Source organism: Leucopleurus acutus, assembly GCF_964270905.1.
Source record: "Leucopleurus acutus genome assembly, chromosome: 6".
Taxonomy (NCBI): domain Eukaryota; kingdom Metazoa; phylum Chordata; class Mammalia; order Artiodactyla; family Delphinidae; genus Leucopleurus; species Leucopleurus acutus.
The window spans coordinates 63,134,148-63,159,819 of NC_139149.1; the positions used below are offsets into that span (position 1 = coordinate 63,134,148).

General features: G+C 41.1%; 1 protein-coding gene across 6 annotated transcripts in view; it reads right to left on the reverse strand.

The window, feature by feature from the left end:
• NFE2L2 (NFE2 like bZIP transcription factor 2) overlaps nucleotides 1-25,672 on the reverse strand; it is a 76,538-nt gene that overhangs the window by 22,497 nt on the left and 28,369 nt on the right. For 2 of the 6 annotated variants that reach the window (XM_082841173.1, XM_082841171.1), the window contains exon 1: nucleotides 12,473-12,689. The exons of 1 other annotated variant lie outside the window; for it this stretch is intronic. In XM_082841173.1, coding sequence (XP_082697299.1) covers nucleotides 12,473-12,517 — 45 coding nt within the window. In that variant the 5' untranslated portion in view covers nucleotides 12,518-12,689. Of the gene's footprint in view, nucleotides 1-27; nucleotides 3,632-11,320; nucleotides 12,409-12,472; nucleotides 12,690-13,301; nucleotides 13,319-25,672 lie in introns of those variants that run through there. 3 more of the 6 variants (XM_082841176.1, XM_082841175.1, XM_082841172.1) reach the window with 3 other exon arrangements.

Below are 25,672 nucleotides of genomic sequence, written 5' to 3' on the forward strand. Positions count from 1 at the left end.
TTAAAGGATCTGAAGGAGACACTCTACCTGAGTAAATGAAGTGTACTTGGTCCCTCTGGTTTCTAGAGTTTTCATCACGTTCTGTGTTCTCTCTCCCACTATCCCCTTCTGGTTTAGAATAAGAGGTATGAACAGGCTGCCATCGGAGGAGATGGTGGGCTACCCTGCAAAGAACAAGGAATATCCTGAGGTTTCCTGAGAACAAACAGTAATATCCCGGCTTCAAACTGTCTCTGGAAGTCACTGCATCACAGTGGTTCCACTGGGGCTGGGACCACCACCTAGAAGCAATTGGAATGGTGTCGGGACAGGGGAGGGCGACCCTTTCTGGTCGTCACAGTGAAGCTAAATACCCTGTAATGTGGGACAACCCCCCATTCCAAAGAGAAGTCCAGCCCCTTTGCCAGCGGTACCCTCTTTGAGGAACACTGAGGGAGCTCCTTGAGGTAGAGACACTGTCTTAATGAATCTCTGTAAAGGAGCCCCTCATTCTTTAGCATCTAACCAAACACCCACAGTCATCAGACAAGGAAGGAAAGAAAGAAAGGAAGGGAGAGCAGTGATTACGGACTTTCTAAATCCCTGTTCTGCCATCGAGAGTGGCATGGCCATGGACAAGTTACTTTACCTCTCTGAACAGGTTTCCTAGTCTGTAAAAAGGGGGTAACAGCCGCCATCACCATAGCTTTATTGTCAAGATCAAGTAAGAGGGAACATGTCCAGGACCTAGTACAGTACTAGCAGCTGTTCAGTAAATGTTAGTTTTTTCCCTTTTTCTTCCCCCTGAAATTGCCAGTTGCCTGTATCCTGATGTCTTGTAACATTCAAAGGTTGGTTCTCTTTACAACGTTGCAAGCGAGTTGGTAATGCAAGAGAGTCGGTAATGTGAACAAAAATGAAAGAGTAATTGTTCCCTCCGCCTCCATTATTCGCTCTGCCAGCACACACACCGGTCACTGAAACCTGATGGCACAACGGTGCTGTTATCAAGTGAACTTTGGAAACCTGTAGCACAGGGCAATGCCATGTGCTCCGGAGCCGCAGGTTTCCAAGAGTCCCACAGGGACAGAGGAAAGGGGGGTCGTTTTTACCCACATCTCTCTGGGGAGAAAAGGCTTTATTTTTCAGGATCAATAGAAGAGATGTTCCCCCAGCTCTTCTTAAGATGCTTTTCCTCCTTTCTGAACCTCCCCCCAAGTTCAAGACCCAGAGGCCCAAGTCCTTCAGCAACACCAAAAACTTCCGTATATAATCAATCCTGCCCTGGCATCCCAGGGGCACCTCATGGGGGAAGGGGGCACAGAACCTACCAATAGTGGGGATGCTTATCGAATCTGGGAACTCCCCTAAGGGAATCTCCATCCGCGCACTCTTGAGAGGAATTCCTAACATTTCATTATTATTGAATCACTCTGTGGTCACATATGTGCGCTCTGCTAACCAGAAGAAATATATAGCATAAAATGTGCCATGCAAGTCAGAATCAAGTAGGCACTGCGGTCTAATAGGATTCCCATGCAACTTGCCCCCAAGCAGGTGTGCCAAGTGCCCCAAAGGCAAAGCATCATGTCTGGTCAAAGATTCCTGAAAAGAAGATGGTTTGGAGAAAAGCGCAAGGACTCTGATGGCAGAGAATGCTCCAGTGCCAGCTCTAGCTCTTACCAGCTATGTGACTGCTTTGGTCATTTGCCCACGGCCCCCAGATCCCTTCCCCATCCATCCCCAGGCTCCCTTGCTATATGGCTTCCAGCTATATTCCAGCAGGGGTCTGCGAGAGGAGCGGGGGACGCTGGATGGTAGGAGGCAGAGCCCCTCTCTCAGTGGCCCCAGCTCCTCACTTGGTCCACCTGCGGGAGGGCCAGTGAGGCCCTGGTATTCCACCTCCTCTCTCTGCCCCTCCAGCTCTAGGGCTGGCAAGTGGTTTCCAGAGGCTGCTAATCTCTGGGTTGTCTGTCTGGTTTCTCGGCTCTCCCATCACCTATATAATTAATTTCCTATATAAAATCCTTCTGCTTAAAATACCTCATGTGCTTTCCAGTTCCTAAACCGAACTCTGGACTGCTTCTTAACCTCTCCAAAGAGTTTTCTCAATAATGACAAAACGTACCTTAACAGGGCTGTTAAAAGAACTAAAGATAATGAGTATAAACACAGCACAAGTAAATACTCCCCAAAATGCTTTCCCTTTTCTCACATGAAGGACCTAAGTACAAGCTGCATGTCGAGGAGCAAATCGAAGTGGTACAGAAGAGACCAAAAAGCTACATTCCTCCTGGGTTCATTAAATGAATCCTTTAAACTAGTTTTCCTTTTCCTCCCAACCTCTCCCCCTTTACTTCTAGAACCCTTTTTCCAAGTGGAAGGTTACCTGGAATCTCCCCACTCTCAGTCCACTGCCCCAAGGATTCTCCCAAACGTGCAGCCTGGTAAAGAAGTTTCTAGCAGAGGGTGAACCTCTGTCTCTGGAGAAGAAAGAACCTGAACCCACAGTCTGGTTCTCATTCTTGGCCTCGTCTCAGCTTGGGAACCAGCAGAGAAAGAACATACAAGCTGGGGGTAGCACTAAGCACACCAGCCCCACCCCTGTCCTCTGGGGTTGGTTTCTCAATATACATTTTAAACGTTTCATTGAGAAGTACCAAGAACAAAATAACTTCTTCAAAAACTGGCAATTTTTTCTATTACAAGAAAAAAAATGATAGTTTTTATTTTTGGTGGTTTTCATTACCAGGATTGTAATGATTAAAAGAATTTGATTTTATTTTTTTGGCTAGGTCAAAAAAATTCATCGTTCTTCAACACGCTCTAGCCACAGCAGCAAGACTCCCTGGCTCCAGGACTGTAAAACCCACCAGCAAAAAGCACAGGTTCTTAATAAGCCAACCCTCAGGCACCTGGAGAAGCAGTGCACGTCCACCTTGGGTCACACCCCTGTTCACAGAAGGCCTCAGAACCTGATCAATCATTGCTCCCTGTATTCTAATCCCTTAGAATTGCCGGGGGATAGGCTGGGTTCTGCATCCGTGTAATCCATACAGTTCTGTGCTGAAGCAGAGCACACACAAGAACGTCAAGTCTGGAGTAAAGCCAATTTCTATACCGTTTATCAGCAGGCCCCTTACAAACACAGTTAATACTGTCCCTGCCTCCCAAACAGAATCGGGAGTGGGCACTAACCCACCCCAACATCGGCTACATCCAGAAAAGGGAAAGGGCATTTAATGCGAAGAATGATTCACTGAAATACAAGCATGCACTGCAAATACCGTTAACAGGTACTTTAAACACATAGGTACATCATTCAGCACAAAACAAGCGAAAGAACAGGACTGTTTTTTTAATCTTAAAACAATAATAGGAGGGACAGGTTAAAAGAATTTCAAACTACTGATGACTAGAATTAGAAAAGCAGGCAGCTTCCTGAGGGCAGACTAGATGTACCCCCCATCACGTGATGGCCGGGGGAAGACTGGACCTGGGCCACACAAAGATGGGCCTGGCAACACTGGAGAGAGGTCACAGCTGGCTCGGGGCGCCCACGCCCTGCTGGCCCTGTTCCCACCCTGTCTGCAGGGCAGGGCTGAGGCAGCTTCAGAAGGCACTGAGCCACACCCTCGAGTTTAGTGCAACACACACACACACACACACACACACACACACACACTTCAGAAGTTAGCCCCAGTTTCCAAAGTGTAAACCAGAAACCATCCAGGTTAAGTACAAACGATAACCACTGTGGTCAGAATATAAAGTTGACTTTGCCAAGCATATACAGAGAATCAAAAAGCTGAGTTGCTAAAAGTGGCCTTGTAGGTGTTAAGTTTTTTGTTTTTTAATGGAGGAAGATAGAGGCCCAGGAATGCAGAGCTCAGAGCTTCCTCTAGGAGGCAGTGTTGGGTCCTGGCCTCCAAGCTCTCCAGCCTCCCCAGTGCCCTGCATTGGTCCTCACTGCCTTTTCTACGTGATTGCCAAATAATCTACGCTGCAGGTTATCACTCGCCACACTCCTGACCAAACACACTTCTACTAACCCACTTGGGGAAAACCTTTTGATGACAAAATTATCACCCAAATCTCCATGAGGGATTAAAGAGCTCAAATTATATTTACTGAAGTTCAAACATTCATCAGGCATCTTAAACGCATCTCCCAGATTTAGGTATTAATCTTAAGGCTGTGAAGGTCAGTGATCAAATATAAGAACACTTCCTTTCATGAATTAAGCAACATCCTAACCAGATTTTCTAAATCACTCTATAAATATAAATACCTTTCATGGGTACCAAGCACTGTGCCAGCTTCTCTAGGGTACTGGTTCTCAAACCTAATTGCACAAAGGAATTCCTTCCAAAGCTTGAAAAGATATTGATGCCTGGGTCCCACCCCCAGAGATGTTAATGTAATGAGGTGGTAAGGCCTGGGCATCAGTATTTTAAATACTGATGGTGACTCTAATATACAGTGAATTTTAAGAACCATTACCACAGGGAACAAAAATATATTCATAAAGTAGAAACAACCCAAACGTCCATGAACTGATAAGTGGGTAAATAAAATGTGGTGTATCCATATAATGGAATAGTATTTGGCAGTAAGAAGTACAAAGTCCTGCTATATGCTACAATATGGTCAAACTGTGTAAACATGTTAAGTGAAAGAAGCCAGTCACAGAGAACCACACATGCTATGATTCCATTTATATAAAATATCCAGGAGACAAATCCATAGAAAGAGAGAATAATGAGTGCTTACCAGGAACTAAGGGAGTTTGGGGGAAATGGGGTGTGATGACTGCTAATGGATATGGGTTTCTTTTTGGGGTGATGAAAATGTTCTAAAATTGATTGTGATGATGGCTGTACTACTCTGAATACACTCAGTCACTGAACTGTCCATTTTAAATGAGTGGACTGTATAGTATGCGGATTACATCTCATAAAGCTGTTTAAAAGAGGAGAGAAATATAAATTCTATGCCCAGCTCCCAAGGAATTACAATCTAGCTGTAGAGGAAAAAAACATAGATACATACATAAGACAAGTATCAGAGATTTTAAAAAGCAATTAGAGAATTGCCTAATGCACAAAATAAAAACTCTAAGTTCAGAAGAAGGCTTCAAAGCCAAATGATCTGATAGTTTTCTTCTCTTACCCAACCATTCTTCTCTGATTTGAAGAAAAGCAATGGAGAGTTTGGATCTCATCAGTACGCTGCCGATATCAAAGGCCCCAAAGTTTCAATTTCCAAGTTTGTGAGAAACGGAATGACTAATTTAGCATTGCCAGGGAATTTTTTTAATCCTTCAGGATACAGGCTGTTGGGAGTTCCCTGATGGTCTAGTGGTTAGGATTCTGGGCTTTCACTGCCGTGGCCTGGGTTCAATCCCTGGTCAGGGAAGGTCCCAGCAAGCCTTGCGGCATGACCAAAAAAATAAACAACTAAAAAACCAGAATACAGGCTGTTGATGGATTACAGTGACTCTCAATTATCAACAGGGTCTTTGAAAGATGAATTTGGTGCTCTAAATACTTCTTACGTCCCGGGTTTGTCTTCACCTCTACCAGAGTTTGGGCCAAATAAACTTACATGCTTACACACAGAGGAAGATTTTCATATATAAGGCTCTGTGATACACAGGTGTTACAGGACATATACCATAAAAACGATATGTTAAAGTGCTTCCTATCCTCAGTGTTCCTAAAATTCTTCGTACTAATAGTTAAAAAGTGTTTACTGTGGGAGGGGCTGACCCAGAGAAAATTCCTACTTTAGGCAAGATAGGATTTTGTTTAGCAATCTTGTTTTGTCTTGGCGGGGAAAGTTACTGTAAGAACACCATTTGTATTTTTTCTAACACTTTTTGGGAACGTTATACATTTGAATATATGTTTTGCTTTCATTTCCAGAAAACATACCAGTATCAATGAAAGAAGTCTTGGCCTGTATCTTAGAGCCTCTTTAATAAATGTTTGTTGGAGCATATTTAAAAGCAGGTGGTAATTACATTTTTAAAACTCCTAGAAATCTTATTATCAAAATATAAACTCTGTTCTCCATTTTTTTTTTTTTTTTTTTTTTGCAGGACGCGGGCCTCTCACTGTTGTGGCCTCTCCCGTTGCGGAGCACAGACTCCGGACGCGCAGGCTCAGCGGCCATGGCTCACGGGCCCAGCCGCTCCGCGGCATATGGGATCTTCCCGGACCGGGGCACGAACCTGTGTCCCCTGCATCGGCAGGGGGACTCTCAACCACTGCGCCACCAGGGAAGCCCTGTTCTCCATTTTACAGTAAACTTAAAATAAACATACAGCCATTGGTGAAGGAAGCAGGTTGAATACTGCATTTAGTAAATCTGTCCTGCTATACCCGGGTGTGCAACAAGAGATTCCAGGAAACTTTCAGAAGTGACTTGATCACTGTTAAATACCCTGGGATTAGTCAGACCAACTTTTAGGCAAATCATCCACTGAAACCTAAAAAATCCTGCAGCATCCTTAACTCAGACAAATAAGACAATAATTCTGAAAACAATTTAATAATAAGGACTAAGAAATAAAGTATTTAATTTTGAAATGTACCACACTCCAAACCCCAAGAAAACTTCAATTAGACAGACCTGAGCCCTTGTGCTTGCTTCAAATCAGAAATGCCAAAACAGAAGATTAGTGTTTAATTCGAGCCAACAGGTTTCTACTAGCTGTTTTCAACTCAAATTCTCCCCATTTTTCCCACTTTCCTTCAACCAGGTTTAACCCTGTCTGTCCCACTCTTTACCATATACATAAACATCTTCACTACCAAACTTATTTTTGAACACTATTTCAAAATAAAAAGAGCCAATATCACAGTTTGCAGATGACATGATACTATACATAAAGAATCCTAAAGAGGCTACCAGAAAACTACTAGAGCTAATGAATGAATTTGGTAGAGGAGCAGGATACAAAATTAATGCACAGAAATCTCTTGCATTCCTATACACAAATGATGAAAAATCTGAAAGAGAAATTAAGGAAACACTCCCATTTACCATTGCAACAAAAGAATAAAATACCTAGGAATAAACCTACCTAAGGAGACAAAAGACCTATATGCAGAAAACTATAAGACACTGATGAAAGAAATTAGAGATGATACAAACAGATGGAGACATATCCCATGTTCTTGGATTGGAAGAATCAACGCTGTGAAAATGACTATACTACCCAAAGCAATCTACAGATTCAATGCAATCCCTATCAAATTACCGATGGCATTTTTCACAGTACAACAAAAAATTGCACAATTTGTATGGAAACACAAAAGACCCCGAATAGCCAAAGCAATCTTGAGAAAAATGGAGCTGGAGGAATCAGGCTCCCTGACTTCAGCCTATACTACAAAGCTACAGTAATCAAGACAGTATGGTACTGGCAGAAAAACAGAAATATAGATCAATGGTACAGGACAGAGAGCCTAGAGATAAACCCACGCACCTATGGTCACCTTATCTTTGATAAAGGAGGCAAGAATATACAATGGAGAAAAGACAGTCTTTTCAATAAGTGGTGCTGGGAAAACTGGACAGCTACATGTAGAAGAATGAAATTAGAACACTCCCTAACACCATACACAAAAATAAACTCACAATGGATTAAAGACCTAAATGTAAGGCCAGACACTATAAACCTCTCAGAGGAAAACATAGGAAGAACACACTATGACATAAATCACAACAAGATCCTTTGTGACCCATCTCCTAGAGAAATGGAAATAAAAACAAAAATAAACAAATGGGACCTAATGAAACTTAAAAGCTTTTGCACAGCAAAGGAAACCATAAAAAAGACAAAAAGACAATGCTCAGAATAGGAGAAAATATTTGCAAATGAAGCAACTGACAAAGGATTAATCTCCAAAATATACAAGCAGCTCATGCAGCTCAATATCTAAAAAACAACAACTTAATCCAAAAATGGGCAGAAGACATAAATAGACATTTCTCCAAAGAAGATATACAGATTGCCAACAAACACATGAAAAGATGCTCAGCATCACTGATCATTAGAGAAATGCGAATCAAAACTACAATGAGGTATCACCTCACACCAGTCAGAATGGCCATCATCAAAAAATCTACAAACAATAAATGCTGGAGAGGGTGTGGAGAAAAGGGAACCCTCTTGCACAGCTGGCGGGAATGTAAATTGATACAGCCACTATGGAGAACAGGATGGAGGTTCCTTAAGAGCTAAAAATATAACTACTATATGACCCAGCAATCCCACTACTGGGTATATACCCTGAAAAAACCCTAATTCAAAAGGAGTCATGTATCACAATGTTCATTACAGCACTATTTACAATAGCCAGGGCATGGAAGCAATGTAAGTGTCCACTGACAGATGAATGGATAAAGAAGATGTGGCACATATATACAATGGAATATTACTCAGCCATGAAGAGAAACGAAATTGAGTTATTTGTAGTGAGGTGTATGGACCTAGAGTCTGTGTTACAGAGTGAAGAAAGTCAGAGAGAGAAAAACAAATACTGTATGCTAACACATATATATAGACTCTAAAAATTTTTTTTAAAAAATGGTTCTGATGAACCTAGGGTCAGGACAGGAAGAAAGATGGAGATGTAGAGAATAGACTTGAGGACACGGGAAGAGGGAATGGTAAGCTGGGACGAAGGGAGAGAGTAGCACTGATATATCTACACTACCAAATGTAAAATAGATAGCTAGTGGGAAGCAGCTGCATAACACAGGGAGATCAGCTCAGTGCTTTATGTCCACCTAGAGAGATGGGACAGGGAGGGTGGAAGGGAGATGCAAGAGGGAGGGGATATGGGGATATATGTATACATATAGCTGATTCACTTTGTTATACAGCAGAAACTAACACAACATTGTAAAGCAATTATACTCCAATAAAGATGTTAAAAAAAAAAAAAGAACCAATGGACCAGGAGAATGTACCAACTAACAAGGCAAATAAAGTTAAACAAAGACTCCAGGAACTAAGAGTTTTAATTAAGAAAAAGGAAAAGAGCCCCTGAAAAATATGAGGCAGAATCTTGGACACTGATGAAATACCAAGAATTTTAAAAACTATTATTATATTAAGAAATAGTCCTGCCTCTCTAAATTAAACCCCGCTAGGCCTCTGCAACTTGCTTAAAAGAACTCCATGTGGTAAGTCCAATTGATAGGTTGTATTTACCTTCACTGTATTCAAGGTCCACCTCCCGTCTCACAAACACAAAATATAAAGTTATTATATTTCTTGGTAACTAGAAAAGGTGCAGAGATTAACCTTTTAAATCCCTGCCTGTCCTTCTCTGAGTTTTTCTCAATTTATCCACTTTTTAAAGTGTAAGAGTTTCCTCCTGTTTAAAGTTTAACTAGTCTTGGTCCAGTTTGGAAGTGGAGTCATTCTACATAGGTTTGGAGTCAGACTACCCAGGTTTGAATCCCACCTTTGTCACTCAGTAGCTGGGTCACTTTAACCAGAACTCTGGGCGGCTGTATGCCTCTTTCCTCGCCTAGAAACTGGAGATAATAGTATTTCCCATGGGGTTACTGTGAAATTATGCACGTGAAGCAATTATCATGCTGCCTCGCACACAAGGAAATACTCAATAACTCATCTATGACCATGTTAGTGCCGAACTCTTCCTGAGCCCAAGAGTTTACGCTGACGAGTTAACCGCAGATCAAGGAAAAATCAAAGAGGAAACATTATTTATGCAAAACTCCCTTTAAATGCGTTCAGCCAATAGAGAGAAAATTCCCAGAAAAAAAATGTGCTTATAGTCCACAGAGGGTTCTTTTCTTCAAGCAGCTCTGTAAGTATAATTCATCCTGAATAATAATAAAGAAAGAAAACTAATGTATCTGGCTTTCAATTCTTCCTGGTTATCCTAAAGAAAGTGGGGTTTTGAGTTTTTTTCCCCCCAGCATTGTTTATAAAAACCCAAGTTAACAAGAAAGAAAGAGTCCCAAATGGCCCAAGTTATTTTTAATGCAGAAAGACTTATGTGAGTTATGTATTTACCCTCCTACAATCTTTCACAATCTCTCAAGAGATTTTATTCAAATATCTAAAAAGTCAAGTTGTTCTTTGCTCAACATTCATTCAGGAGATGAGAAACCTGTGCTATTTTTCTTTAAAAGTTATCTCATTGGTCTAGTCCATATACAAAATACTTCATCCCTCATATACAAAAATACTTTCTCCAAGACACCCTTGAAAAGAGTAATGGATGGTTCCTTCCAGCTACTGGAAATAAAGAATATAAAACTCTCTTTGCTGCTGTTCATCAACACCTCCTCCTTACAGAGCGTGAAAACCTGTATCCCAGTACCACTTCACACCTGGTTTTTCTTTGACAAAAGGTTAGAATCCACTTTTAACTCTTCAAATCTTTCTGGACTACAAAGATTTAATATGAATCATAGTTATAGGCATGAAATTGATTCCAAATTTTATTCCATTTTTTTATACTATTCAAATATGCAAACTGATGTCTGATTACAAAAGGTGGAAAAGCAGTTACCTTAACAAACATAATTGGAAAATTCACATTTAAAAGAGAAAGCAGTATAGATGGAATCTTAAATCACATAGTAAAGAAAGAAAAAAAAATTTTAATAACACTCTAGGCTACATTCCTGAATCTAGAAAAACTAAAGTCTATTAGCATTATATGTCTTTGGGTCATACAGAGTATTAAAGAAATGGCTATAGGGATTAGTCTTGAACAGCAGCTAAATCGGAAAGCACAATTTACTTCTTCGTACTAGTGGGGAGGGGGAATCCAATCCTAATCATTACTAGGGGAAAGTTCAAGACAAACAGCTTTAAAGAAAAAAAAAAAGCACAATTAGTACATTGTCAATAACTCAAAACCTTACTTTTTAGATCTTCAGGATTAGTCTAAAACGTGACGTTTCAGAGTATAAATGTATTTACCATTCCTATTAAGTTACACATTTCCTTGAACCAAATATTTTTCCAAAGAACCCATTCACACACACAAAAAAATTGGAAATAAAAATATCTACTCCTTTAAAAGTCCCTACAAAGTATATACAGAAACTTGTTTTCACATTTGTGATAATTTACAGAACTTGTTAGCAAAGCCTTATGAAACACAGCTGTCCCACCCTCTGCCCTCGCAAATGAAGCAACAAAATAAGAAATCGAGGCAAATTCTCAAACAGAAAAGGAAAACAAAATAAAGCACCCAAGGGAGAATCAATCTATGAAAGAACAAAATTTAGTAACAGTCTAAAAACAAAAGAAATTCTAATCTACACTCGAAACTCTTACCCTTGACAGCACAGAACAGAATATCCTGCCTTACACATTTTGGAATTACAATTCCGAAACGCTAAATCCAAAAACAAAGCCGCCCGGGGGAAAATAACAATTGCGCAACAGATCAACAGCTCCAACTTTTCCCTTGGCCCCGGCGCGGCAAGGTTTGCACGCTATAAAGCACGAAAGGGCCAACTGAGGGCCGCCGTGACAGCCAACCGACCACTGTCACGGCGGCCGAGGCCACGCTCGCCCCCCGGGAGGCACCACGCCGGGATCGAGAGGCCGGGGGCGCAGCCGCCTCTGACCCCAGAGTCCACTGCCCCGCCGCCACTTCCCGGCGTGTTGCACGGGGACAACTCCCGGTCTTCGAGCCCGAACCTTTCCCTCGGCTCCAGGGGCCGCAAGGGGGCGAGTGGGGCGGGGTTCGGTCGCTGTACGTCGGGGCAGCCTAGCGCGCTGGGTACTTTATGACCTCCTCCCGCCCCCACCCTGGGGACTGGGCATTTTCGCCAAGCTGCCTAAGGGAGATCCCATGGATGGACCGATCGATTACTTTGCACAGAAGCACCCTCAAACGGCCCAGCGGAGTGAGGGCGCCGCAGCCCGCGCCCTCGGAGGTCATGGGCCGAGGGGCAGCGGCAGAGGGGGGACTCCGGCTCCCAGCCCAAAGGAGACCTCAGTTCCCCCGAGAGCGGTCCCGTGACTAGGCACATTTTTGCCGGTTCCGAGGCTGGGGAGCCGCACAGCCCCGGAAGGGCCGGGCCGCGCCGGCTCAGACCGCCAGCGTCCGCCCCCTCCTGCCCCGCTGCCTCCGGGCCGCTCAAATTCGGGAGGGGGCCCGGCCGGGGCTCCAGCGGCCCGGGGCGTGGTTAGAGACGCCCTTCGCCCCACGCGCGAGGGCGTAGCCCCCCAGCACCAACACAGTCTTCCTCGGGGGCTGCGGGCGCGCTGTCAGTCCCACCACCCGGCCGCGTCCCCACACCCCTCGCAAGCCCTCTGGTCCCAGCTCCCCTCCCCCGGCCCCAGCGCAAGCGCAGCGGCTCTGGCGTGCGCGCGGCCGCAGCAGTCCCGGCTCAGGCCACAGACGGGAAGAGAGGCCAGCTGCGGCTGTCCCTCCCGGGCCGCGGCTCCCTCGCGCCCCCGCCCCCGTCCTGGCACCACCTGCTGGGACGGCAGTCCCGGCGGCGGCAGCTCCAAGTCCATCATGCTGAGCTAGGGACGGTGCTCTGAGGCTCCCCGACGGCGGCCCTGTCCCGGCTGCCGAGGCGCGGTGCGGACAGGGCGGTACTGGCGGCGTCGGCGGCGGCTGCTTCTCTAGGATCCTAGGAACTAGCTTCTCCGCGACTCAGCCCGACTCGCCGGCCGGGCTCTTGCCCGGCTCCGCCTCCCGACCCCCGAGGGCGGGGCAAGAGCCCAAGCCCTTCCTTCCCCTGCCGGCCGCGAGGTCTTAGCTTCCGAAAATCCCCCACCCCCGCTCCGGCTGACGCAAGAAGCTGGCGGTCCTGGGGCGGGAAAGGGCCGCGGGAGGGGGTAGCAGTGGGCGGCCGCGGGCGGGATGCCGGGAGGAGGGCTGCCTTAGGACCCCCCGGTCCCCCGCTCTCAATTTACCCTCCCCTCAAATACAGCCAACGCTCTCCGCCCGCGGGATTAAGAGTTGTTTGCCGAAGGTCGCTGGGGTGCGGGTGCTTTGAAAGTTTAAACAGTTGGAACAAACACGCCTGGAGACCCCGTAAAGGCGCTGGTATCGTAGCTGCGCTTGCCTGATTTGGACTTGCAGAACCTTGCCCCGCTTTATCTCACCCCACCGCCCGAGAGTGGCGCCAGCCCCGGGGGCGGGGGCCGGAGGCTGGGACCCAGGCCGAGCGCACCGCGCGCCGCACTCTCTCCCCCGGCTCCCCTCCGGGGCTTGGGCCCGTTGGACTTGCCCGGGGTAAATGAGGACCGCGCGGGGAGTTCGTGCTCGCAGTCACCCAGAACGCCCTCCACTTACTCCCACGCCTTGCACTCTCGTCAGGCTCTAGTCGCCGAAGGCAAATGAAGTCTCTTTTGCTCGGAGAGTGGTCGATGTTGCCCACCCGGAGCGTTCTTTTCCCGCCAGACCGTACACGCCACACCACAGATGGCGTCCTCTAACACCGTGCGATGCTACTACATGTCATAATCCTCAGAAGTTTTCTTTTCACGTACTCACAATATAATTTTTTAAATAAAAATCCAAAAGACCAAGTTATAAAACTGAAGTGTGGACCCGTCCTGTGAAAACATGTACCTAGAAAAAAAATTAAAAGTCGTTCCTCAAAATATTAATGGTTGTAGGATCATGAATGATTTTTATTTTTCTCTTTGTTACTTTAAGTATGTTTTAATTCTACGATGAGTATGTATTACGTTCCACATTAAAAACAATTATTTAAAAATTAATCATTGCCCAGAGAAAACTTCAAGTACTTGAAAACAGGAATATTGTGAAATCTTATGATTTAAAAGAGAATAGATGGTTTGGTTTTGCTTTTTTCTCTTATGCAATAGCAATCTTTCTAACTCTTTAACAAGCCTGGTTTTCAGTTTCTAACTTCTTGGAATTATGCAAAACCAGGTGAAGTAGACAGTTCCTGGAACCGGTTTTACTATTTCATTCAAAAACCTGACGCCCCCCCCCAAAAAAAAAAAAAGCCTGACTACAGCCGACCAATGCCCCCAAAGCTGCACAGAACTTACTTTCTCTTGGTTACATAATTTGACACTCCCAGGATTTATCTGTAAATTTACATGTTCGAATATTCCTTAAGGTAAGTGAAGCCCAAATTAATCGCTTGTAAATGAAGTAAGTTTCTTCAACTTGAATTAAACTCTTTCAGCTGTTATGTGAAAAGCCTACAAAATGATCTGCAGGCTAACAACAAGCTCAGGAGAAATGATTTACAATGAACTTGACATGAAACATGCGAAGACAAAATGAAATGACATTTGTGCGTCAAAGAAGGGCACAAGAGTATATTGTTAACAATTCAAGTTACTTATTAAAATTAGTACATCCGAGAAGGTAGACTGTGAGCCCAGGAGGCAGGAGATAACAAAGTCATATACGACATGGTTGCTGCCCTCCAGGAGTTTATAAAGTGTTTGGTATTTCCTTGTTAGGCAACAAATTTCCATGGAGTTTAGACTGAATGAAATAAACTCTACTTTTGCAAAACTGCAATTACTGGGAGTATATTATTTCAGGCACCTGCAGAGTATGTATTTTCGAGGGGAGGAGGACAATATGATAAGAGTCTGAACATGTTTAAGAAAAATAAAGGAAACAGCTAAGGAAAAGCTGTTTGGCATTGTATGGTGGTTCAGGATAAGAACAGTGAACCCCAGTCTCAGACCACCCACGTCAAGGAGGTTCCTGGTCTTTGCAGAATTCTGAAGTAAGATTATATTCATGTGAGAACCTAGGCCTTGCCCTCTAAACTTATATATTGTGCTATGAGGGCACAGATACTATGGATTGAGAAGTTCCAGGAGAATGCTGGCTTTTCTCTCTTATCCTGGTGCCATGGGAGTTCTTTTACTGTCAGGCTCTCCTTGCTATTTTATTTTTTCTCTCAACTAGTTTTACATTCTACTAACCCTTGTACATTTCCATTGCTGTCTGAGTTCTTTGCCATCTTTAGAAAGAGAACCTTCCATGTATGCTTGAGATAGGGCACAATTGTAGTACTTTGCCCCAGAGTTCTCATGAAAAACAAGCATCATCAGGTAATCCTTCCAAGTATGCAAAGTTTGGATAGTGATGCAGTGACCCATTTATTTCAGCTGCTTCTCCGTGATCTAATCTGCCAAATCTGCAAGGCCCAAGAAACTACCTACTATTTCAAAATCCTTCATCACCTTGAGGCTTCTTCCCTCTTCTTTTCACTTCCTTTTAATTGTACTCTATGTTTGAGCCAGAAAATATCCAAACTCCCTTGGAATTATCATTGAAATTCTAAAGTTGTCCAGCTTACAATTTAAGCGTATCGGGTAGCTAGTTTCCACAGATGGCGCCCAGTGAACCCCCTCCTGATATTGATGTGCTTGTGTAGTCCCCCCACATTGCAGCAAGGCTGGCCCTGAGACTTGCTTTAACTTATAGAAGGAGGCTGGAAGTGACACTATGCCAAGTCTCCACCTAAGCTTTTTTTTTAATTAAAATTCTATTTTAATTACTTATTTTCTTGGCCATTTAATTATCACTTTTCTTCCACAAAAACTTTACTGTTGAACTCCAAATGTTTAACAGCTTCGAGTGAAACGAGGACCATAATTCACTACTTCTCTACTTCTCTAGGTTTTAGAAAGTTATTTACAAATGTCAGGAATACCACAAATTTGACATCAAGAATCATCAGAAACTTTAAAAATCTTCAGTTCAAAAGTTCATGTGGACCAATTTTAGTAGGTTCATAAAGTTACATCTTGCTACCTGGGTGCCATAATATATTAAAAAAAAAACCGTAGAAATATACAAACAAAATTTTCCTTCATATTATAAAAATTACCTGTCTACAATCCTTAAAAAGTTGTAATGCACAAGAACCACTGAGCTCCAACTACCTTTCTTAATTTTATCACCACATCCTCTATGCAAATCATATGCCCTGGTCAAATTAGTCTTTTCATTTTTTTCCAACTATATCTATGATTTCCTACCTCTATATGTTTGTTCACATAGGTTTCCCACCCAAAAGTCCTCCTTTCGCTCTTTCTCTTGCAATCTCATGCCCACTTAAAGACCTGATTCAAATAAACCATTCTCTATATAAAGATGTCCCTATCCTTCCCAACTGGAAATGATCTTCTACTATTTTTGGTGCCCTGTATCACTTACCATTGCCTGTCTATTCTATTTGTTACTTTTCCAATTAGATGTTAAGTTCTTTGGCATCTGTTGGCCACAACAGCTAGGTTGGTAAATACTTTATGCTATACTTGGCATTCTAGATGTTGAATGGGGATGAATATGATTTTCACTTTCTGGGAGTAGTGGCATAAGCAGTGAAAGAGGTTGCATGGACTCGGGGGTCAACATCCAATTCCAGTTCCTCTGTGTTACTTTGAAAAGAATCACCCCCTCTGACATCAGTGTTCTTAGCTCTAAAAAGAACGGGATGCACTAAGTAAACTTCTAAGGCTCTTCTTGCTCTAAGATTGCTTTGCTTGGTAATTACTTCCTCTTCCTTTTTACAAATGAAAATGCACATTGATTGCTTATCCATAACCATGTTAAATTTGAAAAATACTTTACATGCAGCATTTTACATTTGATAGGAAATTATTGTTAGCAACTGAGAACAACTACACTGAAGAGATGTATTTAAAAATAGAAGTATCAGAAGAATTTCATTTTACTGTCATCTGTTCCAAGACCTCAAAGATGCTGGTTTAGAAAGGAATCACTGAAACATTTAAAATATATATTAAATACCTCTAGCTTAGGTTTGTTGACTTTGAAATATGACTGGAGAAAGAAGTATTCATCTAGCCCACTAATTTAAAGAAACATGAAATATTCTTTTGATATTTTCTCAAAATTTGTCATATGTGTCTTCAAAAAGAAAGATTAAATTTAATTTCTGTTAGACGATTATTCACTTTTATTCCTTTTCCAATTGGAATATATTTTAATTCATGTGTTCAAGAAAATCAGGCAGGGAAATATAAAATTATGTTGATTTTTAAATAACATCATAAGGTTTTGCCATATTTGAATTGCCTACTTCCATCCAAATTTAATTCTAAATCAGGGAAGTCATCTTAATTGCAATTAAATAGAATCTTAGGTCTTAATGAAAATAACGTTGAAGGTACGTTACCCAAATCACCTCAAATTCACAGAAATTAACATTTCAATGCATTTTGCTCTGAAATGAAATGAAACAGTTGTATATCACAAAAGCCAGTTTTAACTCGTATAGTTTCCTGCTCATAGTAGAAACCGTGCTCTACAGGAACTGCAATGCAGTGAGTAAAGAGACAAACCCAGAAGTTTAAAAGAGTGCTTTTTAATTATGTATGTTGATACCTACATAAAAATATATGCATAGGAAAAAAAAAGCCTGAACGTATACGCTCCAAAACGTTAACCACAATTATTCTGATTAGTTAGATTACTGATGATTTTTATTTTTCTCATTTTTGCCTGCCTATATTTTCCTAAATAAACATATATTACTTTTATAGTAATAAGCAAAAAAAAAAAAGTGGCAGTGGGGTGTAGGGGTAAGGGAGGAACACCTGCTTTTCTCGCAAGACACTGGGTCCATCTCATTTTCATATTGAATTTTAACCACAAGCTTTACCAATCTTTCCATTCTGCATTTACTATAGTGGAACCTGGAGAACTTGACCACATCTTTAAGAGTAGTTGATGGTAAGGGTCTAAAGACCCTTTGCTCTTTCAATCTGCTGCCATATTTGCAAAGTTTCACTCAGCAGAATAGGAACCCCCAGATAAAGATGGAATTTTATGAGTACATAGAGACTAAGAACCACAGCTTCCTAGTGATATGCAAAGTTGCTCATACAGAATGTTGCTGTATGGGGACATTAAACAGAGTACAGAAAAACACTTACACCTAGAGCTGTGTCTCTAAGACCGGTTACCAAATATTAATAATGGATGTTGAATATCAGACACTTTTCACTTTCATCTTTGTACTTTTCTGCATTGTTCAAATTTTTACAGTATGCATTTTCAGAATTAGGGGGGAAATCCACTAAACTGTTTTCATTTTGGACAAACAAAAGCAAAATGCAATGACGGGATAGCAGAGCATCCTCATGGACAGGGCTTGCAAAGTCTTTAACATTCAGAGGCTAGAATGTGAAAAAGGGAAGTAAGATTTGCCAACATATTTCTTTCTGGCACAGACTTTCATTTTGACCTTTGAGTAATACTGGAATTAAAAGAACCTTTAGAGATCTTCTGGCCCAAAGATGGCAAGTAAGTTTTACTTTGGTTGCTAACACCGGTTGATTGGTAGTAACTGCCTACAATGATTTGCTGAGAAGAAATCAGAAGCAGCTTCCTAGTTTGGTAGAAGAGTTTCAGTGATTGATTAACAGTGTCTGCCATGGGCACAGACAGATAGGAGTGATTATAGTATCAGGTGTTTCCCCTTCCTGATCTAGTCCAACTCTCTACTTTTACATTTGAGGAAACTGAGGGGTGAAGTGGTTAAAAATGATCACAGAACGAGCTTTTGGCAGAGCCAGGTGTAGAATAACATTTCCTGACCCCTGGTATTATGTTCTTCCAGCACAACAAATTGATTTGGACTTTTGAAGGCATGTCTAGCACTGGGCCAGACCTAACGCATCAGGTATAAATTTTATTTACATGTCAGCACCTTATTTTTGGAAGAGATTTAATAACCCAGTTTATTAATGATAATAGTTATTTCATATATTTTATAAACATCCCCTACAAATCATGGCAATGTGACTAGGCCCAATATTATAAATCAAAAGACTGCAAAACAGGGCTTCCCTGGTGGGGCAGTGGTTGAGAGTCCGCCTGCCGATGCAGGGGACACGGGTTCGTGCCCCAGACCGGGAAGATCCCACATGCCGCGGAGCGGCTGGGCCCGTGAGCCATGGCCGCTGAGCCTGCGCGTCCGGAGCCTGTGCTCCACAACGGGAGAGGCCACGGCAGTGAGAGGCCTGCATACCGCAAACAAACAAACAAACAAATAAAAAGACTGCAAAACAATGAAATGAGTTGCTCATAGCTCAAGAAAATTATTTTATCTGAAACTGGCTGGATCTAAAGCCCAGGCTCTGTCTACTCTAGGTCAGGTCTCTGCAGAGTCCCTTGGCTGTGCTGTATTTACTGAGAGTACTCACAGCAGAGCTCCCCGAAGATTACATTTTTCCACATTTCGTTCAATTAATTCCCCATAGATGGGATGATAAAGTCTTTTTCACTAGAGAGAAAGCTTGCAAACAAATATGAGAACAGGATTTCTACATTTAAGAACCTCAAAGTGAAGTGTAAGGAGAAACTAAATGGGCTATTTGCAACTTCAGGCTCTCCACCTAATGACAAGGTTCTAATATTTCTGTTTTAATGAAAAGGTCTAAGAACAAGACTATAAGCTATTGTAACCCTTGTACTTCTTCCAATACATTAAATTTCTCTGGTTGTATGCTTCTAAAAAGCCTAACATGCAGGTAACTTTAACGTCAGTTTAGAGCCATCTCTCCTCATAAGATTCAGGTACCAGTTCATCACATTTTCTTTCTCCTGGTGAAAAATAGATTATTTCAGTCTTTGGAGTTCATAAACTTTCAAAAGTCTGTGATGGTAAATGTACAAATTCACTTGCCTTTTTGAGTTTTGACTATGGGCCATGCACTTTATATGGATTATCCATTTAATTCTCTCAGGAGACCAATGACATAGGTATATTATTACCCCCTTTAGAAATGAGGAAAATGAGGCTTAGAGAGGCTAGCTAATTTTATCTATGCTCAAGCAGTTAGCAAGTAGCTGAGCAGGTCACTCTGGATTTAAAGTTCTTAAGCATGAAGATTTGCTGTCTCCCATGGATGTTTAAAAAAAATGGCAAGGGTTAATTAGGGAATTTGGGAAGAAATGTTTTCTGAAATGTTTTGCCAAAAATTATCCAAGTAATTCACTCATTTAAAACATAACAGTTGGGGCTTCCCTGGTGGCACAGTGGTTGAGAGTCCGCCTGCCGATGCAGGGGACACGGGTTCGTGCCCCGGTTCGGGAAGATCCCACATGCCGTGGAGCGGCTGGGCCTGTGAGCCATGGCCGCTGAGCCTGCGCGTCCGGAGCCTGCGCTCTGCAACGGGAGAGGCCACAACAGTGAGAGGCCCGCGTCCTGCAAAATAAATAAATAAATAACAGTTGATGAAGTGTACCATGCTGGGCGTTAGAGGGAAGACCAAGATGAGTTAAACTTGGATCCTGCTCTCAAAGTCCTTATAGTCCTGTAATAAAACATTACAATTGACCATAGCCAAGAAGTGGTGAATGCCACAGGGCCGACAGTCAATCTGCCGAACTTAACAGCAGACGGTCACAGTTGTCTCTTCAGTTTTAAAGAAAATTGACACAATGATTTTTGTAAAACAGCTTTATTGAGGTATAATTGACATGTAAAATATGGCATATATTTAAACATACAATTTGATAAGTTTTGATATATATGTGTGAAGCCATCAACACAATCAAGATAATGAACCCATCTATCATCCCCCCAAATTTGCTTGCACCTCGTTTAACTCCTGTTTCTCCTTGTCCGCCAACCCATCCCCAGGCAACCTCTGATCTACTTTCTGTAACTATTAATTAGTTTGCATGTTCTAGAATATTATAAATGGACTGAGACGATATGTACTCTTTTTTTAATCTGGCTTCTTTCACTCTGCATAACTGAGATTCACGTATGTTGTTGCATGTAACAATAGGTAATTCCTTTTTATTGTAGAGTAGTATTCATCGTGGGGATATACCACAATTTGTTTATCCCTTCACATGTTGATAGATATTGGGTTGTTTCCATTTTTTAAGTTACTAAGCCTTCATGTATAAGTCTTTGTATGGATATACATTTCATTTCTTCTGGGTAAATATCTAGGAGTAGAATAGCTGGGTCATATGGTAGGAGTATGATTAACTTTATAAGAATCTGCCAGGCCTTTTTCAGTCCCACCAGCATTTTATACCATTTTACAGTCCCACCAGCAAACTATTAGAGTTTCAGTTCCTCCACATCCTTTCCAAGACTACTTGGTGTAGTCATTCTAATATATATATATATATATATATATATATATATATATATATATATATATATATATATATATAAAATCACTGTGGTTTTATTTTTCATTTAATTCACATCTCCTAATGACTAAAGATGCTGACTATCTTTACATGGCACAGCAATTTTAATGTGTAATATAATGTTTTTTATATGTTGACTGAGAGGAAGGGATACATCCCTACAGTATGCTTCATTGTTAGTAACTTTGCTGTCAGATAAATCAAAGAGTTATGGTAAGAAAATATTAACTATTGATTTAAATGACATTAAAAAATCCAGAAAATATAGAATATGCATCTTAATGCAAATTTGAGTTATTAAAAAATAAGCTACAGAATACTAAGATTTTACTTTCACCTGGTGCCTGAGAATTTCTTCCACTCACCATGCATTGATGGACCCACTCGTGGTTCCTGAACTGCCCTGAGAAGCAACAAGTATTATCGGTTTCTTTTTCCTCCTTGACTCCTCTCCTTTTGAAACCCTACTTGTTACCATGAACAATTTTAACCAAATTGGTTAAAATCATCTATTAACCATCCTGAAAAGGCACTGCAGTTTCATTATTTAGGGGTCCTAAACACCAAATAAATAGATATTTTGTGACAATACTGATTTTTAAAATAGAGGAAGTTTTTTCTGCACACTATAGACTTCTCCTTAAAGGAACATTACAAAGACATTTTTTACTAAAGTTTGCCTATTCTAGTCTCTTGGGGAAGTAAGACTGTATAGTCAGCAGCAAGAAATATGTCCTTTCAATTTCAATTGTCCACTCAAGGAAGAAGGACATATAATACCAACATTTAATCTCCTTATAATCAATTCAATAAAAAAATCATTGTGTGTACTGTGAGGTGCCCCATGCGAGACTTGCACTGACTGAGAACACACTATGTATGAGGCTCTACTTCCAGACACCTTATATGTGTTATTACTAATCTTTACAACAACCACTTTACAGAACTCAATCTGGTACAGTAACTTGGCCGAGCCACACAGTTCCATGATTCAGTAACTTGGATAAGTTTCCACAGCAGAGTTCGGGTGAAATCCTAGGTTATTTTTACTTATTTATTTTGTGACCGCTCCTCGCGGCATGTGGGAACTTAGCTCCCCTACCACAGTTCGAACCCATGTCCCCAGCATAGGAAGCATGGAGTTCTGACCACTGGACTGCCAGAGAATTCCTTGAAATCCTAGGTTTAACTCATTCCAAAACCTTTGTTCTTTTCACTGAGCCAAGCTAGTCCCAAGATACCACCCAATTCTTTGTGAATAATTTAACAGTGTAGGGACTGTGAGCTATACTATAATTTTTGCCATGGACCTCATTTAAGTGTATGACATACTTTGAAGGGTGAACCATAATTTTATGCTACTGGGATATAATAAAGCCATAATTTTCACATTGAAATTCAATTTAAGATTTCCATGTATTTGTTTTCCTTTCTTGATTTCTGCTTACCAACCCTCTATTATTGATCTAAATCTGTAAATACATAAAAAGGAAATTATAAGTGCCCCTAGAAACCTGTATTTGATTGCTAGTGGCTCATAGGTGGATATGAAGAACATCGCTCTAAGGAATATGATTCAGATTTTATGGTTTGATACCATGGCCCAAGGTCTTCAAAGCCAACTGCCAATCAGTGTCAGATTCGATCATGGGACTGTATCAAAATTCTCTCTTTTACTACAGATCACCTTCATGATTGCAATAGTCTCTATTTTGTTTTGAGTGAGTTATGCATTAGTCCAGGGGTCCCCAACCCCCAGGTCGTGGGCTGATACCGGTCCATGGCCTGTTAGGAGCCGGGCTGCACAGCAGGAGGTGAGCACCAGGCAAGCAAGCAAAGTTTCATCTGTATGTACAGCTGCTCCCCATCGCTCCCATTACTGCTTGAGCTCCTCCTCCTGTCAGCATTATGGTGAGTTGTGTAATTATTTCATTATATATTACAATGTAATAATAATAGAAATAAAGCGCACAATAAATGTTATGAGTTTGAATCATCCTGAAACCATCCCCCCACCCTGGTCCGTGGAGAAATTGTCTTCCACGAAACCAGTCCTTGGTGCCAAAAAGGTTGGGGACTGCTGCATTAGTCACTCACTATAGAGTGAATGTCTTACTTCTCAGAAGGCTTAAGTTGAGAAGTGTAGTTATGAGGAAGAGATTGATATCAACGTGGCTAACAGAAGAAAAATCAGATACCACTTAATAAACGTAATAATAATATAAAATAAAAATATTGTAGGATCATTAAAAATATAGTAGATTTGATATGGGTATTCAAAAGATGTAGAGCAAAAAGTTCAAAAAAATGAAAGATAAGGCTATAGGAAAGTTCAAGGATAAAAAGGTAAAGGAATATAATGGGGAAAAAAGTAACTTTATTTAAACATTGATCATTTTAATGCAGAGTACTGTAATGATCGAAACTAACAATGACCCAGTGTAATTTCATGGTCTTCATGAACTGGCGTTAAGGTACCCAGAAGTACATTGTGTTTACCATTATAGAGTGCTTTTCTCTAAGAAATTCTCCGTGAAGCAGCAGAGGATTTAACAATCAAATAACAATCATGTACTCTTTTTTAAAAAAATAAATTTTTATTTATTTATTTTTGGCTGTATTGGGTCTTTGTTGCTGTCCGCAGGCTTTCTCTAGTTGCAGCGAGTGGGGGCTAGTCTTCGTTGCGGTGCGCAGGCTTATTGCGGTGGCTTCTTTTTTGCGGAGCATGGGTTCTAGGCATACAGGCTTCAGTAGTTGTAGCACGTGGGCTCAGTAGTTGTGGCTCTTGGGCTCTAGAGGGCAGGCTCAGTAGTTGTGGTGCATGGCCTTAGTTGCTCCGCAGCATGTGGGATCTTCCTGGACCAGGGCTTGAACCCATGTCCCCTGCACTGGCAGGTGGATTCTTAACCACTGCGCCACCAGGGAAGTCCTACTCTTTTTTTTTTTTAATTGAAGATAGTTGATGTACAATATTATATAAGTTACAGGTGTACAATATAGTGATTCACAATTTTTAAAGGTTATACTCCATAATTATAATTATTATAGTTATAAAATATTGGCTATGTTCCTCATGCTGTACAATATACCTTGTAGCTTATTTTATACATAATAGTTCGTACCCAATCCCCTATCCCTATCTAGCCCCTCCCTCTTCCCTCTCCCCACTGGCAACCACTAGTTTGTTCTCTATACCTATGAGTCTGCTTCCTCTTATTTTGCTATATTCACTAGTTTGTTGTATTTTTCAGATTCTACATATAAGTGATATCATACAGTATTTGTCTTGCTCTGACTTATTTCACTTAGCATAATACCCTCCAACTCCATCCATGTTGCTGCAAATGGCAAAATTTCATTCTTTTTTGTGGCTCAGTAGTATTCCATTGTATATATATATATATATATATATATATATATATATATATATATATATATATATATATATATATATATATGCGCCACATCTTCTTTAACAATCATATGTTCTGAAAGCATTAGTACAAATTACACTTTCTCTAGCCTATATTTTGACAAATCCTGCTGGGTACTATGACACAGAGAATATAAGCACTAGATACAGATAGATCTGAGTTTGCTTACTTCCTAGCTGTGTGATCCTGGGAAAGTTGATTTATTCACTGAATCCATTTCCTCATTTGTGAAATGAAGGTTATTGTGAGGTTAACTGGCATAACGTATATAAAGTTACTTGTGAAGATGAAGCAGTTAGATCCTCTGAAATGATAACCCCAAACCAAAAAATTAGGATGTGAAAAGCATTAAAGTAATAATAGACTACTGCCAATTCATAAATATAAACTGTTTACTTCTTCTCATAAACGCTTGATATTTGGCATAATGAAAAGAACAACTAGTCTGAACTTGGAAGACCTAGAGATTCTTCAAAATGAAAATAAAGGGGTTGGCTTAGACATAAGCTCCTCAGGGCCAGAGACTTTGTTATTTTGTTTTATCCCTATTGCTTTTTATTTAACTTGATATGGGAGACTCTTGATAAATATTTGTTAAATGAATAAATGATTGCATGAATAGACTTGTTGATTTCTAAATTATCTTCCAACATCAACACCCTGCTTTTATAAGAAGATGACAGGAAAGAGACTGCATTGTATAAACACTTTTGTTGTGTTGTATTAGGGCACATGCATTAAAAATATCAACTGCTGGTTTGGCTAAGACCTTGGTATTTATATTGTAATAGGGAGGCTGTGTATGTCATTTTGTACATTTTTTGCTAATAGATACTTATTCATTTTTCTACTCATCAAGGAATTTTCTGAGTCAAAGGAACATGATCTTGAGGGAGACTGTAACATGAGGTTTGCTTTATTGTGATGAGGGAATGTCAGATTCCGAATAGAAAATATTTTAAATAATTTTTAATAATGGCAGTGGAAAATAAGGAATAATTCTTAATGTTCTCTGCAACTCTTTATGTTTGTAATTTAGGAGCCACTGCTGGCTGAATTCTCTGGTACTACTGCCAAGAA